The 20,312-nt window shown below is 41.2% G+C and overlaps 1 protein-coding gene across 2 annotated transcripts; it reads left to right on the plus strand.

Annotated features, from left to right (window-relative positions):
• Nucleotides 1-1,365: 1,365 nt before the first annotated feature.
• pecam1a (platelet and endothelial cell adhesion molecule 1a) lies at nucleotides 1,366-12,860 on the plus strand. Of its 2 annotated transcripts, none has more exons than XM_061711816.1 (15): nucleotides 1,366-1,562; nucleotides 1,683-1,706; nucleotides 2,454-2,747; nucleotides 2,985-3,281; nucleotides 3,374-3,640; nucleotides 3,764-4,048; nucleotides 4,897-5,196; nucleotides 5,288-5,566; nucleotides 7,309-7,441; nucleotides 7,566-7,633; nucleotides 7,721-7,774; nucleotides 8,180-8,269; nucleotides 8,365-8,421; nucleotides 8,943-8,965; nucleotides 12,508-12,860. In XM_061711816.1, exons 1-15 carry the CDS (start codon nucleotides 1,505-1,507, stop codon nucleotides 12,667-12,669), a joined length of 2,391 nt encoding a protein of 796 aa, XP_061567800.1. In that variant the 5' UTR covers nucleotides 1,366-1,504; the 3' UTR covers nucleotides 12,670-12,860. The 2 variants fall into 2 exon arrangements, with proteins under 2 accessions (XP_061567800.1, XP_061567799.1); XM_061711815.1 differs by having other exon boundaries at nucleotides 1,368-1,562; nucleotides 12,505-12,860.
• Nucleotides 12,861-20,312: the final 7,452 nt, after the last annotated feature.

A 20,312-nucleotide genomic window follows, 5' to 3' on the forward strand; every position in this document is an offset into this window, starting at 1 on the left:
ATACTGTTGAAAGATGAACAGAATATGCACTGATGTTGTGTTGTTGACATAAGTGAAGTCTTTCTTCAAAATAGTGTAAACTGTCGTGTGTTAGGGCCAGTAGTCATAGCTGCAGCTGCAGGAAAAGACTAGAGCAGCTCATCTTAAAACATAGCTTCGTTGTAGATATGCTGCTACACTGCAGGGGGACACCGACAGGATCCACTGAGCGCTGCCCCTCACCCCTCCTTCTCGTTCCTTTATCAGTTATTAATTAGAAGTATCTCATCAGCATAATTGTTCTCCATTGTTGTTGTAGTTTGTTGTGCTGGTCTGCCCCCTCTTTTTCTCATGTTTGCAGGCCAGAGCTTCAGGAGCTGCATGCTGACCTGCAGCCCCCCCCTCTGATCATCCCACTGCTTGCTTCCACCTTTCTGTACGGATGTCTGGTAGATGCCTGCTGACATCCTGACCTGCACGCCCCACCCTCTGACCACCTCAGTGTTTATTGTCTAAATCTGTTTATATAGTCGTTTCTGTAGTACATCAACTAACCATTGTGTCTGTGTCTCTCCTCACTATGTTCTTCATTTTCTCTTTCCTATTTTGCTTTTCCTGCTCTACCCGGCTGGCCTCCGGCAGGAGGGTCCCCCCCTAATGATCCAGATCCGGCTCAAGGTTTCTTCCCTCCTAAAGGGGAGTTTATCCTTGCCACTGTTTAGCGTAAGGTTTTTCTTACACTAGAGGAGTTTTTACCTGCCATTGTTTATGCTTATGTTTATGTAATAATTGCTCGAGGGTCATGTTCTGGGTCACCGGAAAGCGCTTACAGACAAGCTTACAGTTGTAATAGATGCTTATAAATAAAATTTAATTCAAAATGGATTGTGTGAATGGCAGCATATGTTACTCTAAAGACTGTAAAATGTGCAGTATTAATGGTTGACATTGACACATGTGCAAGTTTTCCACACTGTGTGCACTAGTGACATTAGATTCTGTCAACAAAGATAATCAAACCCTCCAACCTTTTTCAGTTTTTTGTGAGAAGTAAATATTACTGACATAATGTTAAGTTATTTTGTGACGGTACAGCAGCAGTCCATTTTATCACATTGTGCAATTTTCCTAGGGGTATTTTTTTTCCAGAGTCAAAACTCTGTTGGAAGGTAGGAAATGCCATCTTACACTGAGAGTAGGAGGATGTGAGGTCAGAGGGGTGTGCAGGTCTCAACTTATTGTTGAATTTTCTCTTTTCTAGCCCGTTAATGAAAACAGTGAAGTAATGCGAGATCCTGAGGAAGTACAAACCATTTCCTGGTCACTCAAGCAGCACAAGGGTGATAAGACAAGTAACACCCCTTTGGTTTCAATAATGCCTTAAACAGTGTTTTGTCTCCTACACACTCCACCTCTGCCTCGGCAAGGTCCTCCCCTGTTCCTCGGTGGCCTTTGTGGCCTCCGTCCTCTCTGCCCACTGAAGTGGTTTTCTTGATCTGGCATCAGTGAACCACCTTCGCTCAGGATGGGCTCCAGACCCCCCAGCCTCCGACTGCTGCTTCTCACCACCCTCCTGCTCATCTGTAAGGACCCACCGCTGTGCTTCTGTTAGGATAAAGGATGTTCCCTCATTTAAACCTAATCTCCTGATTCTCCCGTTTCCTCCTCCCTTCTTTCTTTCCCTTTTTCTCCCTCAAACGCAGGGCCGTGTGCCAGAGGACAGTCTTGTAAGTACACATGTATCTCTTTTTGTCTGCTTTTACTTAATGGTTACTTAATGATTTCTTAGCAACAGTCTAAGGATTTTGTAGCTTTTCTTGAAATAAAAAAAAGAAACATCTTTCCTTCTTTTTTTTTAAAACACACCTATTTCTTGTCAGGAAATGGGCATTGTTCAGTGCGCCCATGACCTTGATCTTTAAAAAAAATCTGGAATATTAACTGCAGCTATTGTTGGTCATCACACACATCAGCATGACTTATGAGAGGATGCTAAATGCTAACTGAAGATTTTAGATTTCATTATTGTTGTCTCAAAATGTTTGTAATCTGCTGGGTGGAAGATAAAAACTCTGATGTGCCCTCTTCCTCCGTGGATCTCCCTGCACTGATTCTTGGTGATAAAACATATGTGACCACACTTATCCAAGGCTTACGGTTCCTAAAAAGCCTTTTCGGAACTCTTTTTATGGACTGAACGAGCTGATTGTTTCCTCCTAAAATGTGCTGTGGTTGAGAGACAGCAGAAGCTCTCATGAATCCACACAACAGAGGAAGTAAAGGGTTGAACGCTGTTTATTGAGGCCTTTTCCTTCCTTAATTAGCTCTTTTTTGCTATACAGATGACTCAGGCTTAATCTTTCCTTAGTTTTAACCTGGTTATTGTAATGCATGACCAACTCATTCTGATAACACTGTTAATGTTTCTATTTCATATCCACGCCCGTATGCCTGTATATCACTGGGGACTACAGCATACATTATAGATACCGTTGGCCTCACGATCCTTCCCAAGAGCACAGTTCAGACTGGAACAGCAGTGTCGTTGCGCTGCCAGGCCATCGTCAGCCGCAGCAACATCTCTCAGCTTCCATACCATTTCCAAATCACACGGGACGACTCTCCTGTCCAATCCTTTGACACCGTAGAGGACTCAGTGGAATATGAACTCAACCCGGCCAGGGCGGGGGACTCTGGGAGCTACGAATGTCGAGTCACAGTCAAGGACAGGAGTAAGGCCAGCATCAGACATAAACTGGAAGTCACAGGTATGTGTGGTTTTAATTATCTGGTGAATATTTTCTTGCATATTCTCTTTATATTGATAGTTTGAAAATCCAGCTAAGAGCCATAGAGTATATTTTTAAAATAGTGTATTTAGATATTCAAGAGGGATACAGTTCTCACACCTAAACAGCTCGAGTGTGGTTTATTTCTTTAAATATCAGCATGCAGGGCGTCAGCGGTGTTTTTCCCTGTCCCACTGGGTTTCCCTCTCTCCTCAGGCCTGCAGACTCCCACCTTAAATCTGACTAATACACAACCCTATGAGAATGAGGAGTTCACAGCCACATGCAGCGCTCCAGAGGAGAAAGGAAACTTCATATTCCGGTTTTATCGGAGATTTAGGTCTGGGGAGTCCGAGAAGATAAAGCCCATACCAACACAGGGTAATTCTGCAGAAACTACTCTTAGTCTCAAGCTCAGAGGCGAGTGCTTTCTGTCCTGTGACTATGAGATGACTCTGGCTTCTGGGACCAGACGCTCCAACGTCAGCAATGAGATACGGATGAACGTTAAAGGTGACTGCATCATGAGCACAGTTCATTGCTAGAAAATAAACCCATTGCTTGAGGAAGGGTTTTGTCTAACTACTCTGAGGTGTTTCTTGCAGCTCTCACCATTACCCCGGTTATAAATATGCTCCCCGGCCACACTGTTTACGAGGGGGACGTAGTGGAGGCGGTCTGTAAGGTGGTGGATAGTCCACTGAAAAATATTCACTTATTCCTCACAAAGGAACGGACGATTCTGAAGGAAGTCACCGCCACGGCCCTCAGTCATAGATTTACCGCTCAAGATGGTGATTCTGGTGAGCTTGTTTGCAAAGCAGCGTGGGAAAATGTCCATAAAGAAAGCTATTTAACAATCAAAGTCAAAGGTAAGTCGTTGTTACAACAGCTGACGTGAGTTAAAGCATTATCTTTAAAATGAACATATATATATATATATATACTTCATAACAACCGTGTAACTCCTTGATTTTGTTGTCTTACTCCAACAGAATTATTTTCAAAGCCAGATCTGACCTTGGAGCCCGTTATAGACCTGTTTGAAGGAACCAGATTCACGCTCAACTGCTCCGTCTCCATTTATGTACCAAATAGGATCACCAAGAAAGCTTTGAAATTCTTTATCTACAAAGATGACGTTAAACTCACAAGTTCAAAAATATACAGCACCTTGGCACACCCTGCCAAAAATGGCAACTACACCTGTAAAGTCCAGGTGGATATTCCCAACCACACTCTCCTTAAGGAGAGCCAAAAACTTGTTGTTGCAGCCAAAAGTAAGTCCTTATCTACAATGAATTAAAATTAGTGTTTCTTGTTTTGTTTTTTGGCACACAGTTGGTTCAGTTCTTGTCACAATAAAGATGCTGAACATATTTTACTTTTTCCTTCATCCGGTTTTGGTTCACATATAAGTTTCATGCTCACCATCTGCAGCTCCTTCTCCTTCAGGACATTACCAGTACTCTCGTAGCTGCAGAGCGAGTGGCCTGTTGTTTTTTTTTCATCTATTTTAATTGATATATAACAATATGCCAACTGGGTGGATCAGGATGTCCACATTTTTGACAAGTTGTTCTGTGGAGGCTTATTTGCACCAGCTTTGTTTTGGTTCTTGCCACTGAAACTCCGGAAACTTCCTGAAACTCTTCCTCCTTTTTTCAAAATGTGTGTAACCCTCATCACATGAGGCTCCTTAATCCTATTTAGAGGGTGAGAAGATTTATACATGGGTCAAACAAATGATTGTACATATTACCAAAGTAATGCAGAGATGAGTGTTGCTCTTCTTCAGCGCTGCCTTAACAGTTATTTTCACAGTATCGTGACAAATATCCAAGTTGATTAACTTTGATTTAGAAACAAAAAACAGTTGTGTTCCTCTCACAATGGCTTAGATCCATAATGTTGATCTTGAGCCCTTCCCATCAAATTTCACATACCCTACTTATTATGTTAGTTTATGTCTAAAGGACTGCTGAATTATCAACATTTCCATCAGTTTCAGCTTCACTTTCTTTTACCGGCTAAACATATACATTGTAACTTTGTAAGCAGGCTGGTATTTAGATCAATGGCTAGCTGCAGACTCACTTCTTCTTCACCTGTGTCCTTTTATTCCCAGTTCCTGTTTCCAAACCTGTGCTGACGGTGGTGGGACGTACATTGCTGCTGGGAAAGCCGTTCCAGGTGCTCTGTCAGAGCGACAGAGGCACCCTGCCCATCACCTACGCGCTACACGGCCCTAACAGGTCACCTGAGTACCGGACAGTGAGCAGACCACAAGAAAAGGCTATCTTCAACTCCACAGCCATCTTCAAGAGCTTAGACTTGAGCAAATTTCTTTGCCATGCAAATAATGCTCAACGCGGACCTCCCATGATAGGACAAGGAGAACAAATGCTGCACACAACCAACATCATAGGTGCATTTTCTAAAATGATGGCAACGTTTTTTAATGAAAATGTTTAGAGCATGCTCATCAACATCACTAACACATAAATACTGTTGTGCAGAGTCCGTGTCAAGACCAGTGTTGATGGTTCATCCCGGCAAAGAGGACATCTCTGAGGGGCACAGCATGTTGCTTGTCTGCTCTGTCGAGAGGGGAAGTCCTCCATTGAACTTCACCTGGTACCAGATTGGAAAGACGGTTCTTTCTTCCTTGACTAGCAATAACCGAAAAGAGTCATACAGAATAAACACAGTCGGGAGAGAGCACAGTGGGAGCTACTTCTGCATGAGCACCAACCCAGCCGGGGAAGTTAAACAGAGCAGCACAGTCACTATTGCAGGTGGGTTTTCCTTTTAGGTAATAGCTGCAGACTGAAGGTGATCTTGAAACGTGATGGAATCTGTGTGATTATGTATTGAACCTATTACTGTCAAGCATTTAAAAAATTGAGAGTAATTAATTAAGATCTGTAATAATTAATCTAATTAATCTCTTTTTTAATCTCACTCAGAAATTGCTGAGAAAAGCCTTCAACTTGAGTTGTTTTCCTTTAAATTCATTACATTATTCTGGCAGATCAAAAGATTTATATATAACAAAAAAAACAGTGGCTTCATAAGTAGTTTATTTATTTTTTTAACAGACTTGAACAGATGCAGTCCTAGCTAGGGTTGCCACCCGTCCCGTAAAATACGGAATTGTCCTTTATTTGAGAAAAAAATGTTGCGTCCCGTATTGAACTAATACAGGACGCGATTTGTACCGTATTTTCATTAACTTTTACACCATATTCTAGTTGAATTATTGAAATAAATTAACCTTTACACCATATTCTAGTTGAATTATTGAAATAAATTAACTTTTACACCATAGTCTAGTTGAATTATTGAAATAAATTAACCTTTACACCATATTCTAGTTGAATTATTGAAATAAATTAACTTTTACACCATAGTCTAGTTGAATTATTGAAATAAGTTAACTTTTACACCATATTCTAGTTGAATTATTGAAATAAATTAACTTTTACACCATATTCTAGTTGAATTATTGAAAAAAATTAACTTTTACACCATATTCTAGTTGAATTATTGAAATAAATTAACTTTTACACCATATTCTAGTTGAATTATTGAAATAAATTAACTTTTACACCATATTCTTCACGTGTAGGCTATATTATACATTTGGGCTGATGTGGACATACAGTAGCATAGGAGGCTATTTCAGTTGCTAGTATGGATGGCTGTCTGTACAGTCATGCAAGTTCAATGCTATTAAAGCACTTTAAACTTGAAATCAAAGCATTTTTTTTTATATAAAAATGTTATATAAAAATAAACACATTTTTATTCAGTTTAGTAGTTTGGGGGCTTTTTTCTTTTGGCTCCTGCGCTGCTGAAATCAGGGCGTCCCTTATTTCTATTTCTGAAAGGTGGCAACCCTAGTCCTAGCCATTTACATCCACTTGGCAAGCACATTCGCCAGCCTCTCTGTTGCAGACGAGTCCATGAGCGGGATTCTCTCCACGAGTTTAGTTTGGAGAAGAGTGTTGCTGTGGCTTGATAAATAGCTAACATCTTTGCTGCTAACGTTAGCTGTGGCACATGCCTGTCCAGCTACAATGGGAGTCTACCAGCGTATGTTAAACACACCCAAACACAGTTACAGTCATTGTCCACTTCAAGGTGTGACTGACCATTGTTTTCCTCCCCTAACAACTCAAGCACAGAAAGTCCACCGCACAATCACAGATTTCATAATAGAGGCAACTGGCTAAAGTTAGTGATCAAAAAAATAGATTAAGCAATTAAAAAACATAACGCGCTAAATATGCCTGTAAATAATTAATTGTAATTAACGTGCTAATTTGACATAGGCTACCCAAATTGAACCTATGATCAAGGGATTAGCTTGCGTTGAACGCTCGTGTAATGAGACTAGTGCAAATACTTCCATACAAGGAAGTGGAAAATATGTTGTTATCTGCCATTTCAAAGGCTGAAATTACAGTTAACTCTTTTAGAAAAAAAAAAATGTTCTCATGCTGATCCAAGTGTCATATTCACATGTATTCTGCAGTGAAGTGGGCTGGCTGGAAGAAAGGTCTCATAGCGGTTTTCTGCATCCTACTCATATTGACCTTGATCCTTGTGATTGCATTCAAGACGCGTTTGCTTCATTGTAAGAGGAAAAGAACTGGCAGGCTTTCAGTGTAAGTAATAATGCCCTTGATCTTATCAAAAATCTGCAATATAAAGGCAAAGTTGTGTGAGGCACTTGAGTAAGACGCCAGTGTGGCCTCTGGCTGATTGTGTTTTGTCCCAACTTCATCTCAGGAAGTCAACCGGCACCAAAGTCGAGCGTCTGAGCCTCACGCAGGCAGAGGTCAATGAGGCTGCTAATGGTAAAGCTGCCCATGCATTGAAACAATGCAGAAGAGTGCACAGATTTGATAACTGAGACTGCTGTTGATTTTGTACTCCCTGTGTAGCTACCCCAGGCATGATGGGAAAAAGTGTTTGGAGTGACCGCGTATCAGGATCCGGTGAGCGTAGAGACTGTTTTCCAGTTTCTTTTTGTTAAGGTTCCTAAGATCACAGCTGAGTGGTTTGTAGTACATTTTGGTCCGACTGAAAGTAATGTAGTGGGAATATTTCATTCATTCATATCTGATGTTTTGTGCAGTGACTGTTCACAGCAGGAAGACAGTGGATATGGATTAACTTTTTAGTTTATGGCAGAAAATACAAATTCTACTTCATTTATATGTCGTACATAGGTGATTTGGCCAAAATTTCAGATCAATGGTGAACAGTACAAGCTGTTTTGTATAAAGACATTCCTTGTTAGCAGCATCAGGTCAATGGTCAAGTAAAACATTGTTTTTATCTAAAAGTTTTTCATCTAAAAGATTAAACATACTGTTGAGTTGAATTGTATTTTGCTGCAGAGTCTGATGACCAGAGCAGTGCAATCACAGCAGACAAACCAGAACCTCAGTATACTGAGGTGCAGACCAGAGAGGCAGATCCTAATAGAGGTGAGTTTGCTTCTGAGTTCAAAATAATTGGGGGAAAATGTCCGCTTTGACTTAAATACACTAGTTCAAATTGTTGTATATTTGTTCCCTATTAGCTCCCGTTAAAGAAGGAACAGAGACCGTGTACAGCAAAGTGTGCCACTCTCAGCAAGGTATGTCCCACTAAGAAATTAGGTCACTAGTATTTAAAAAAAGGGGGGAAAAATAAGAAGAAGAACAAGAAGAAAAACAGGAAAGTGGATCAACTGTCACTGTAAACATTTGCATTGTTTTGCAAAGAATGTCCCATTGAAACAGTCTCCAGGTGTCCACTTCCTGCTTTCGTCAAAGAGCACTTCCTGTTCTGACAGCCCAGCCAAACAGTCTGTGCATCCGTTTTGACTAAGTGAATAACTGTTTGATTGTTTGGTCCTCTTGGGAAAACCATAGACCATTGTTTAGTCTGCACAGCGGTGCTGCAGAAATGAAGAAAACCTCTCTTTTCTGTGTGCTATAAAACTTTCTTGTGACAAAACTACGTTAGTATGAACCTTCTAATATGAATGTGTGCGTCATAAACGCCCTGTTTCCTGGGGACAGAGGGCTGTTTGTGGGAGTGTTAATGAAGGCACAAGTCCTTTAATCCCCAACTACTTTTGTTTCCTGAGCTGGTATTCTTGTTTTGTTTTTGCAGGTGTTCCAGAGCTGCCTGATGGCGTAAGTAGCATTGTGCCCATAGCACGCCCATAGTAACAACAGGAACATACACACATTCATAAATCTATCATCGCTGCTCAGAGAGAGTAACTTAGTGTTATGCTTAAAAAATGTATTAAATTCAACTAAATTCAAATGTATTTATATATCATCTATTACAATACAAATTGTCTCTAGATGCTTTCCAGAGACCCAAAACATGACCCCCGAGCAGTTATTACATAAACAGTGGCACGAAAAAAAGCGCCCCTTTTGGAGCGAAGAAACCTTGAGTAGGACTTGGCTCATAAGGGCCTCCTGCCGGAGGCCAGCTGAGTAGAACAGGAAAGGGGAGATATATTAGTATTAATTATCCATGAGCAGGAAAAATAAGAGTTCTATGCATGGTTAGTTGATGTACTATAGGGACGACTCCATAAACAGATGTAGACAACAGATACCAAGGTGGTCAGAGGGGGGGACTGCAGGTCAGGATGTCAGTAGGTATCCAATAGAGTCATCTATATAGACAGGTGATGGTAAACACTGAAATGGTTACAGGGTGGGACTGTAGGGCATCATGCAGCTCTGGAAGCTCTGGCCTGCAAACATCTACAGAAGAGAAAAAAGGGGGCAGACCAGCACAACAAACTACAAGGACAATGGACGGCAGTTATGAAACACTTCTAATGATTACTATGGATTGAGTTGAATAAAGGAAAGAGAAGGACTGGAGAGCAAAAGGGTGAGGGGCACCGCTCAGTAGATCATGTGGGAGTCCCCTACAGCGCAGGTCTATAGCAGCATATCTACAACGAAGCTAGGTTTGAGACTAATCATTTCAGTCTTGTCCTGCAGCTGCAACTATGACTACTGGCCCTATCACACTAGAGTTTACGCTAACTATAGTTTTAATAAACAGAAACTTTTTAGGTTTGGTCTTAAAGGTGGAGGTGGTGTCAGCCTCATTAATCCAGATTAGAAGTTGGTTCCATAGTAAAGGTGCCTGATAGCAGAACGCCCGTCATCCAGATCTACATTTGGATACTCTAGGAACTACGAGTAAACCTGCACTCTGAGAACGGAGAACTCTGTTAGGAACAAATAAAGCTAGGCCGTTTATGACTTTATACACAAGTAATAGAATTGGATTCTGAGTTTTACGGGGAGCCAATGGAGTGAGGCTAACACAAGAGAGACTGACAATCTTGTTGATTCCTGTCAGCACTCGTGCTGCTGCAGTTTGGATCAGCTGGAGCCTTTTCAGCGAATTACTTGGACATCCTGCTAAGAATACAATACAGTAATCTAGCCTAGAAGTTACAAAGTCTGGGAGAGATGCGCCTAATCTTTGCGATATTACAGAGATGGAAAAACTTTGTCTTACAAACTTGAAAAGTATGCTGTTTACATGACAAATCCTGATCGTCTGTAACTCCAAGGTTTTACACAGTAGCACTGGACAGTAGCACTGGAGGCCATCACAACATCATCTAACCTGTTCCCAAAAACAATAACCTCTGTTTTATCAGAATTTTGAATTTGAATTGAAAAAAATAAGTGGACATCCAGTCCTTAATGTCCTTATTGCATGCCTGAAGTTTGGCTAACTGTTCTGTTTCATCTGGCTTCATAGACAAATACAGCTGCATATCATCAGCATAGCAATGAAAAGGAATGCTGTAAGAATCAATATGTGCGCATAAATATGAGGTATTCCTGACAAGTCAGTCCTCCTGATTCAACAAATTCAAGATTGAAGAATTTATTTTCATTGTATTGATACCATGTCCTCCAGACCAAAGACAAAAAGGATCCTCCAGAATGCTTTAGCAACTCTGGGGCTATCTAGGGTTGGATGCGTGCGTCTGGAAAAAATCCTTTACGCTTCTCTGCACACTGTGATGGTAGGATTATTGTAGAAGAATGCATTAATATTTTTAGAGTAATGTATGCTGCCTTCAAACCAACATCTTTTTGACCCTCCACTGAAGTGGATCCATGATCGATCCACCACTGTGCTTCCTCACCCTTGATGAATCAGCAGTACTTATTTCCAAAATGCATCAGACTTGATTAGATATTCATTGGAGCATCTGATGCTGAATCTTTCTTGTATGGGGCAGGAAAATATTTTCTCATGTGGACAACAGAAATTGCACCACCACACTCAAATCAGCAAAGTTGACGCAAATATTGTCTGAAATCAATAAAGACATCAAAGCTGATTTTCCCCAGCTGGAAATTAGTAGGGTACACACTTATGTTCACTTTAATTAAAAGTCAGACATGCATACTCAGTGTTTGGACTGTGAAGACAAACAGCCTCCACCCAAAAAGGCCCCAACTAACCGGCAGTGTCACACCCAAGCCCTTGTTTCTGCAAGGCACGAGTGTTAACCACTTCACAACTTGCTCTCTATTTTTGGCATCAGTCATTTTAGTTTTGAGAGCAGTAAGGAACTTTTTCTGTTTCAGGACGACTTGTTGTCTTCTGTCTCTCGTGTAATCTCAGAATGACCCCATGGATCATGGTTCTGATAAGGCCATAGAATATCCTGCAATCTCCATATTCCTAACATTAATTAATTGTGGGTCATTGTGGCATTGCAGAAGGAATTTTTGACTCAAATCCTTCCCTGATGGCAAATGCTGTGGAGTAAGAAATGTATTTAAAAACAACTTTAGAATGTTAGCTAAATGGTCAAAATGTGACATGGCCTGTACGTTTGACCAAATAATATGGTTCTGATGCTTAGAGTACTTTGCACTGTTATAAGTGTAGCCCAGGGCCCAAGGGGGTCTAGTTTGGTGACCGCAGAATCACACTGCATGTGGATGATGTGGTCTTACCGGTTTTGCTGGGCTTCCATCTTCATCTCTGACTGGAGCCATTAGCACCAAACTGAGAAGCAGCAGGGATGACAGTCAGAACCTCCACTTGGAAGATCATGGTTCTCAGTTGGTAAAAGGTTGAAATGCATTCAGCTGAAATAAGATCTCTGATATGAGGGTGTCTGGACTCTCCTTTAGAAAGAGGATAAAAAAATCAGTCATGGGATTAGAGTCATTCCTCCATCTCAAGAGGAACCAGTCAACGTAGTACGGGCATGTGTTAGGGATGCCACTGGGTCACCTTCCTGGGGAGGTGTTCTGTTCATGTCCTCCTGGAAGGAGGCCTCGGGGAACACCCAGGAAATGCTGAAGAGAATATATAGTATCTGCTATAATATGCAGCTGGAGGAGGTGGCTGGGGACAAGGAAGTCAGGGCATCTCTGCCCAGGCTGCTGCCCCCATGACTCAAACATGGATGTTATCATTTTTAATATTTCATTTTCTAACTGTGACCCTTTAATTCAATAACAAAATCTAAAAATAATTAACAAAATAATAATTTTAGCTTCTGTTTATGACAGTGACTTTACAACACATTTCCAATCACAGTCTTTGTTTATTAGGAGTTGCTCTGTGCATTTTGATGCAAGCATGAAAGTCATGAGCTGCTCTTACAACCTGTCAGTTCTTCAGCCACAAATAAGATGCCATCCTCATATTTCAGCAGGTATCAGTGGAATATGCCCAGCTGAATCATGATGCTGATCAACCCGGTGACCAACTTCCAACCAACCATGGAGGCCATAGTCCAAACAGCGACCATGTAATGGAGATAAATAACAGTGTTTGCATTGACACCGGGGACCAGGGGGAAGGGAATTGTGACTAAGTGGCAGAGTCTTAACTAACTAACAAGAATATTTGTTTCCTTATTTATCCAGCGTGTTAATGCAGCTGAAGACTTTTTGCTGAAAGATCTCAAAAGCTCATAAACTAAACAGTTACATGATTTGTATTTTGTTTCTGTCATGCTGCTTTTTTTTTCATCTGCCTTATTTTTTGAAGAATTAAACTGTGTTTTCTAAACTTTTTCTCTTTATTTTGTTGGTAATTGTGCTGCCAGTGCAGAGGGAGGCAAGAGGATGTGTATTATGAACCAAAAGGATAAGACATTAAAGTTTGACAACTTTAATGACAGATTCTGAAAACTCACTATGTATTGGCAATCAGTTTAACGGTAATATTATTTTTTCGTATTTAACTGGTTCCAAGGGAGTTAACTATACTGTGTGAGACTCTAATTTCAGTTACAACCGAGAGAGGGCAGACTTGAGGGGGTGCTGTAGAGGAAACTTGGTGCCATCTGTGATCTCCTTTAATGTGAGAAGCACTGCCTCTCTGTAGCCACCAGATCAACAGATATCACTTTCCCTTTCCATTATCTAAGATTAAATTGAATGACATAACATGCGCTTATATAAGGTCTCCATGTCCCACATGTGTTTATCGGGTCAAACTTGTTAGTTCCAATATGTTTAAGACAATGCTCTGCAAAAAATGCATTGCTAAACACATGGACAATACAGAATATTGATATGGGATCACCATACAGACAGGTTACACTAAAAAAATAATTAGCTGCAATTTCAAATACAAAAGTGGCTTACATGCAAAAGTTATGGATTGGAAAAGATAAATATGAATAGAGTACTTTCCTAAATAAAGAAAAAAAAATGCTTATCAGCACAGTAATTGGAACTTCTTTTTTATTTGTCTGACCGACCCTTAAAAACCAATCCAGAGTGATACTGAAAAGAGTTTAAAGCATTAACATCTTTATCTGCCCTTTCTTCACTTTCTACTGTTGAGAAACAGAAGGAGATCACAAGAGTAAAAATTAACCAAGGCCAGTTTCTTCATTCTAAAGCGTTCCACACTGGAATTAGAAGTTTTTCTTCTTTTTTTAAATTCATGCTCTTTATACACCTTTCCAGCAAATGTTGTAAAATTCTGCTTGACGGTTTGTGTATTTTTACTGATAGACAAGCAAATAGAAATGATCATAGTTTGGTTTACAACTGGTAGAACAGAACATAAACAGTATACAATTCACCTATTCACCTGACTTAATACAATATACAGTAAAACAATGAATATGGCCATTAAAGACTGCACTGAATTTCAGTTAGTTCACAGCAACTATTGGACAACTGGGGATTAGGATGATGCTCTTAGAAACATTGAATAGCAGCTCAGATCTTTGTGGGAATCTACAACATCTGACACCAACAAGATTCCATCTCCACAATTAGACTGACATATCGAGCAGTCTGCAGATGAAGTGTTCATGTTCCCTGTCTGGAATTCATCTGTCTGTTTCTGCATGAAATTATACAAATTATGCTGATTTACAGAACATGCTCTTCTTCATTTTCCCACTACCTCTGAGCTTTGTTCACAACTGGAGTTGTGATGAGTTGGGATAAATGTGCACATGTGTGCAATGGGGTCTGGTGCAATAAAGTCAAGGTTTTCACCATTCCCATAACCCTCAAAGGGCTCATCCAGGCAATGATATGTGGGACCTATCCACATTGGGATCGGTGAATGGGTAAGACCTCTCCCCAAAATGAGAACGCACTCCTGCTCTGCAGACAGATCTGCTCCTGAGTGTACTCATCGTTTATTAATCATATTACCTAACCAGGAAGCTGGACTTGACAGAAAGGGACAGCATATTCTTATCCTCAGGCACACGGGAACTGATACGGTGTTGCATAAAAATCAGGAGTGTCAGTTGTACAGTAAGCTGTTGGGCCTAAATTGAACAGCAGCTGGACAAATTTAATTGGTTTATGCAGTGGGTGTAATGTGATCAAAAGGCACATTTTAACCTGCATGGTTGTATTTGGAGCCACCAAAACCCAGGACAGTGCTGGACACATTCCTGTGGGTCATTTCATACACTGTGCACTTTGCCCAAGGATGGTCATATTCCGTCTCCCAAGTATCAGGTGGAGTCTATGGAGTGACTACTGTTCTTTACGTAATGGTGTGTAAGGTCAAGCACCCTGACAGGGAGTCCTATACAAGGCATTACCCACGGTCGAGGTCATGCTGTCATATGATCAAAACACATGGTGTGTGAAGTGTGGCAAATAAATGAGGAGGTTTGACTTTACACGTCAGGAGTGATGGATCAGTCTGAGGCCCAGAGAAGTCCTGTCTGTCCTCTCTGTTTTACTGCTGCACGTACGCTGTTCGTGTCTCCGCCATGCAACCCGATCCAGCCCCTCCTAGATCTGGAGCACAGTTCCTCAACTTGCCATTGGCTGCTGTGCTAAAATAAGCATTTGACCCCTTTGAAATGCATTCTGGGAATATCCTGCCATTGACTTGGCCATACAGAGTTGGAGGCGTTTCTGGTTTTCAGCAGGGAAGTCATGATGTAGACCTCTTTCTTCCTGTAAAGGAACATTTATGCTGTGAATATGTTCTTGGGCTCTTTGTGTTTGTATATTTGAACTTTTTATCAGTCAGTCGCCTGATATGTCATATGATCCTTATTGCAATATTACTATACCTGTAGTCAGGCCATAAAATCCCGCACTAAGGGCTATAAATCCCACCCACAAGGTTTCACTGGCTGCATCACACACCATCTCTTTGCACATGTTTCACAGTGTGTCCAACCACCTTCAGTTTATGACTGTACGCCACATAAAGCAGCAAATGCAAAACCCCCCGACTCAAGTTGTGCAGCAACTCCAACTCCCTCCAATACAAAGAAAGCGAAGGGAAAACTGCTGAGATAACTTAGCTGTGCACTTCTGTTCGCTCGATTTTAATACCCTTGCTGTATCCTTGCTACACAAGCCCAGTTACACACTATTTTTGAGTGATTATTCTCACTGTTAGGATTTCGGCGTGGTGTACTGATATAGCTGTAATAGAAAGCAATGCAACAACAAGAAGAAAAGGTTATGAGATGAAGATGGACTGAGAGAAGTCTAGATTCACATCTTCTGTTGGGGTAAATAACATGTGTTGGTGAAAACCTAATCATTATAAACTTTCACTGTCACTTTCGTTCTTTTCCTGCACATGATTGGGTGTTTGAGTCTATCCCAGCTGTCAGTGGGGCACAGGCAAGAGTACATCATTGATAGATTGTCAGAAAAACACAATTTTGCACACACCACCCTGCTGCTCTCACTTGACTTTTAGTTGAAAACAGTTAATTTTGATTGAACCGGTCTTTCAAAAAACAAACTCTGACTTCATTTGTATGCCAAGCCTTTTTTTGATAATGAATTGAAATAAAAATGAATTATTTTGCATAGGGATAGTATTTAATTATCACACAAGACTCAGTGGAGAGTTGTAGTCCTAAAGAAGTTCAGTGTGCCTCAGACCGATTGCAGAGCTGGAGATTCACATTACATGTGTGATGTAATTAAGCTGCTTATGTAAGGTACAATTAACACATCGACTTCTTAAATAGAAAAGCATCCAAGTCAACCAGGAGGTATAAGTTGGTTTTGATCTGTCCACGGTAAATAGTATATATTTCTCAATACTGTCAGCGCAAAAGATGCTAGCTGAAGGCAGTCAAGGTTATTTGGTTTGCGTGGAAGTACGATACTCCATTGTCCTTTGTATCCTGAAAGGTTACGTTGAGTTTGTCCACCTGTTTTGATGTCCTCAATCTTTAATTGTTTAAGCTTGGTTAAATCCAGGAAATTAATTTATCATAACCTGGGCAGAGCAGGAAGAGGTTTCCTTGACGCATGCCCTCTCTATTGACCACTACCAGAGTGAAACACATGTCCTCATTGTGCAATCCCGTATTAAAGAATTAGGAGCATACATGCAGACCCTATAACCCCCAACCTTGTTTTCTGTGGACGCCGTCTTCGACTAAAGTAACCCTATCCTCCCACAGACAGTCAGCCAGCCTGAGTGCTGCTCCCACGTCAGTCTGAGCCCTGTTGCTCTCACCGTATCCTTGACAGCTGAAGCTCTGTATATAAAGAGATTCAAGCCTTCTCATGGGTATATTTATTCACAGCTGTACTGGAAGCCTCTCAATTTTGGGTCATAAGGTTCACTGGAAAAAAATAAGAATGTAAAGTGTTTATGTATAGGAATGGAAAACTCTGGGTTTGAATCTTTCATCTGCAGGTCAGAGAGACAGCCTGAGCTGCTGTTGATCTCCTGGAACAAAAGACACATTGACATTCCCAGGAAGCAGTCCGTTTATTCTTGTTCACAGGTCAGCACCTGTTATGGTTTAGGTCAACATGATATTTATATGAGTTCATATTTTAACTTTCTTTTCTTTTTAAATACATTGAAGACAGATGAATAAAACAAGCCTCAACATTTTATCGGCGCACACGCAAATACTGTCCAGGAATAAAACCTTCCTTTGATTCAAATCTGACCCTGTAAACTCTGATAGATTAATTAGTCTCCTTCAAACACTGCATTCAACATTTGGGCTTTTTAACATTCTGACTTGGCATAGACAGAAATGATGCAATTTTGGACGCTCAGCATATATACATACACACAGTCTGTGAGTGATCTCCAAAATTGTGAGTACAAACTACCTCCAAATAAAATTACTCAAAATGGAATAAAAATGACTGGATATGTGACTTTCAAATATTGGGTAAATAGATCAAATTTGTGATCTAGTTCAGTGGATGAAATAAAAAGAATCTATTGATTAAGATTGTTAGAGCGGCATATCTCCGCATGGGCACAAGGATATACAAAAGTATTGCTTTTAAAATGTATTATTCAATTTATTTATAGAATAACCACCCTCTTTGAATTGCAAAACTGAGTCACTTAAATTTTCAGAATACCAGTAGGGTATGGGATCGTGTTGTCCCGCCACGGCTGTAAAAACATAACCACCCAGGAGTTTTATAACAACCTCAAAGATAAGAGATCCCACCTCCAAGTTCAAAAACCTTATAGGACTTATTGTTCAGCTTGACAGCATACCTAACCACTGGTGTCCACCAGAGTGTTTGGAGATTACCACCACAATAAGCACTGACAACCTTACAGCCACAGCTTTGGCCAGCTGCATCGACAATGGAGGCATTAAATATGGTCCACTCAGACTCAACATTACCCATCTCCCCTGGAACAAGGTTGAAGCTCTGCCAGAGATGGGAGTTGGGCTCTCTCTCCGACAGGAGACTCTCAAAAAAGGTTTGGGCCTCCCATGTCTGACCGCCATTGTCCCCCACCACCGGAGCCAACTCACCACGAGGTGGTGATCAATTGAGAGCTCTGCTCCTCTCTTCACCCGAGTGTCCAAGACATGTGGCCACAAATCCAATGACACAACTACAAAGTCGATCCTCGATAAGCGACTTAGGGAGTCCTGGTGCCAAGTTCACATGAGGACATCCTTATGCTTGAAAATTGTGTTTTTAAAGGACAATCTGTGATGAGCACAAAAGTCCAATAACAAAACACCATTCAGGTTCATATCGGAGGGGCCGTTCCTCTCGGTCATGCCCTTCCAGGTCTCACTGTCATTGCCCATGTGAGCACTGAAGTCTGCCAGCAGAACGAGGGACTCCCAGGCAGGGGCACTCTCCAGCACCCCACCCAAGTACTCCAAAAAGGGTGAGTATTCTTAACTGCTGTTTGGTGCATAAGCACAAACAACAGTCTGGACTCATCATGCCACCCAAAAGCACAAGGAAGCTACCCTCTTGTTCACTGGTGCAAAGCAAAATGTACAGGCACCAGGCTGGGGGGCAATAAGTATGCCCACTGCTGCACGGCGCTTCTCACTTTGGGCAACTCCATAGTGGAACAGTTCCAGAGCCTGAGCCACATGTCGAGGTAAGTCAGACTACATCTAGCTGGATCTTCTCAACTTTTTGCACCAGCTTAAGATCCTTCGTCACCAGAGAGATTACATTACATGTCCCTAGAGCCAGCTTCTGCTGCCAAATAACAGACCGCCATGGTCCTCGGTTTCAGCCACTACCCAGCTCACACCGAACCGAATACCTATGGCCCCTCCCACAGGTGGCGGGCTGTGCCCAGTAGGGTCCCAGTAGGGTCCCATTGGTGCGGTCCCGGCCACCAGGCACTTGCCATCAAGCCCACCCTGTCTCCAGGGTGGGGTCGCCATCTGCTTGGAGCCTCTGAGATGAAAAGATAGAAATCGTTTTCACCAATAAGAGAAAAACTCAAAAAGAATGTGGAACAATTTCAGAAAAATGTTCCTCATTGTTAAATTGCAAGACTTCCAGGATCCCACTATCTACAGTGTATCATATTAACAAAAGATTGGCAGAATCAGGAGGAATCTCTGTGTGTCTATGACAATACCAAAGGTCAGAACTGGGGGCGTGTGATCTTCGGTCTCTCAGTTGGAACTACATTAAAAGCATTCATGATTCTCTAATAAAAATGATTGCATTATGCTCAGGAACACTTCCACAGATCACTGTCTGTGAACACAATTGGCCAGCTCTACCATGCAAAGAAAAAGAAGCCATAAGCGAATACGATATACCAGAAACGCCACCATCTTCTCTGGGTCAAAGTTAATCTAAAATAGTTTGAGGCAAAATGGAAAAATTTTCTTTGGTCAGATGAATCAAAAACTGGCCTGCCTGCAGTCCAAACATTCCACCAATATAAAACATTTGGCACATGATTAAATGGAAAATCAACATTGTAAAGAAGGCCCAGGACTGTTAAGCACTTCGAATCCTGTGTCATACAAGAATGGGACACCCTTCCTCTCTTAGTACTAATGGAAACCAATATTTTCCATGAAATGATTTATTGATCTAAATTGCCCATTGGAATGAGTGTGAGCATGTATGGTTGTATGTCTATTGGTGGCCCTGCCATGGATGTGTGACCTATCCAGGACGAGTCCCTGCCTTTCACCTGTAGTGCACTGGAATGGGCTCCAGCAGACCCCCCTTGACTCTCCACTGGATGAAGCAGGTACAGAAAATGGATGCCAAAATAGCTCTTACCATGAGACATGTTGTTTATGTTTTATAAGGAATAAAATATGGGTTGATAAGTTTTGCCAATCATTGCGTTTTGTTTTTATTTGTTTCACACAGTGTCACAACCTTTTTGGATTTGGTGTTTGTTCGTAACAATATTGTGACATATTAACTTGAACACAGCTGTTTGTACTTCTATTTTGTCGGGGTGTTTTTCTAATAGTTTTCCTAGTTGTGTAGTCAAGCTGGGTAAGACTTTGAAAACAGATGCTTAATGTATACTTATGCAAACAAAAACATGTTTGACATTACATACCTTTAGTCCTGCTCAGGTCTCATAAATGAGGCCCTCAGTGTGGCTGACACTTGCACTGAGACCTGATAGGAGCAACAGTTTCAACGCAATACAACAACCCACTATTTAGTTTGGCAATGCTTTGGCAAGTCTGAAGACAACATGCTGTTGATGCTGCTTACAAGTTGAGGCTTTATTTCAGCTTGTCACCGCCAACTTTGCCGTTTT

The sequence above is a fragment of the Cololabis saira genome, chromosome 21 (assembly GCF_033807715.1).
Source record: "Cololabis saira isolate AMF1-May2022 chromosome 21, fColSai1.1, whole genome shotgun sequence".
NCBI lineage: Eukaryota > Metazoa > Chordata > Actinopteri > Beloniformes > Belonidae > Cololabis > Cololabis saira.

What these genes read in the sequence shown, in the direction of transcription:
- pecam1a (XM_061711815.1), top strand. Translation starts at nt 1,505, where the DNA reads ATGGGCTCCAGACCCCCCAGCCTCCGACTGCTGCTTCTCACCACCCTC. An exon ending in CACCACCCTCCTGCTCATCT is followed by an intron (nt 1,563 to 1,682) that starts GTAAGGACCCAC and finishes CCTCAAACGCAG; the next exon opens with GGCCGTGTGCCAGAGGACAG. An exon ending in AGAGGCAGATCCTAATAGAG is followed by an intron (nt 8,270 to 8,364) that starts GTGAGTTTGCTT and finishes GTTCCCTATTAG; the next exon opens with CTCCCGTTAAAGAAGGAACA.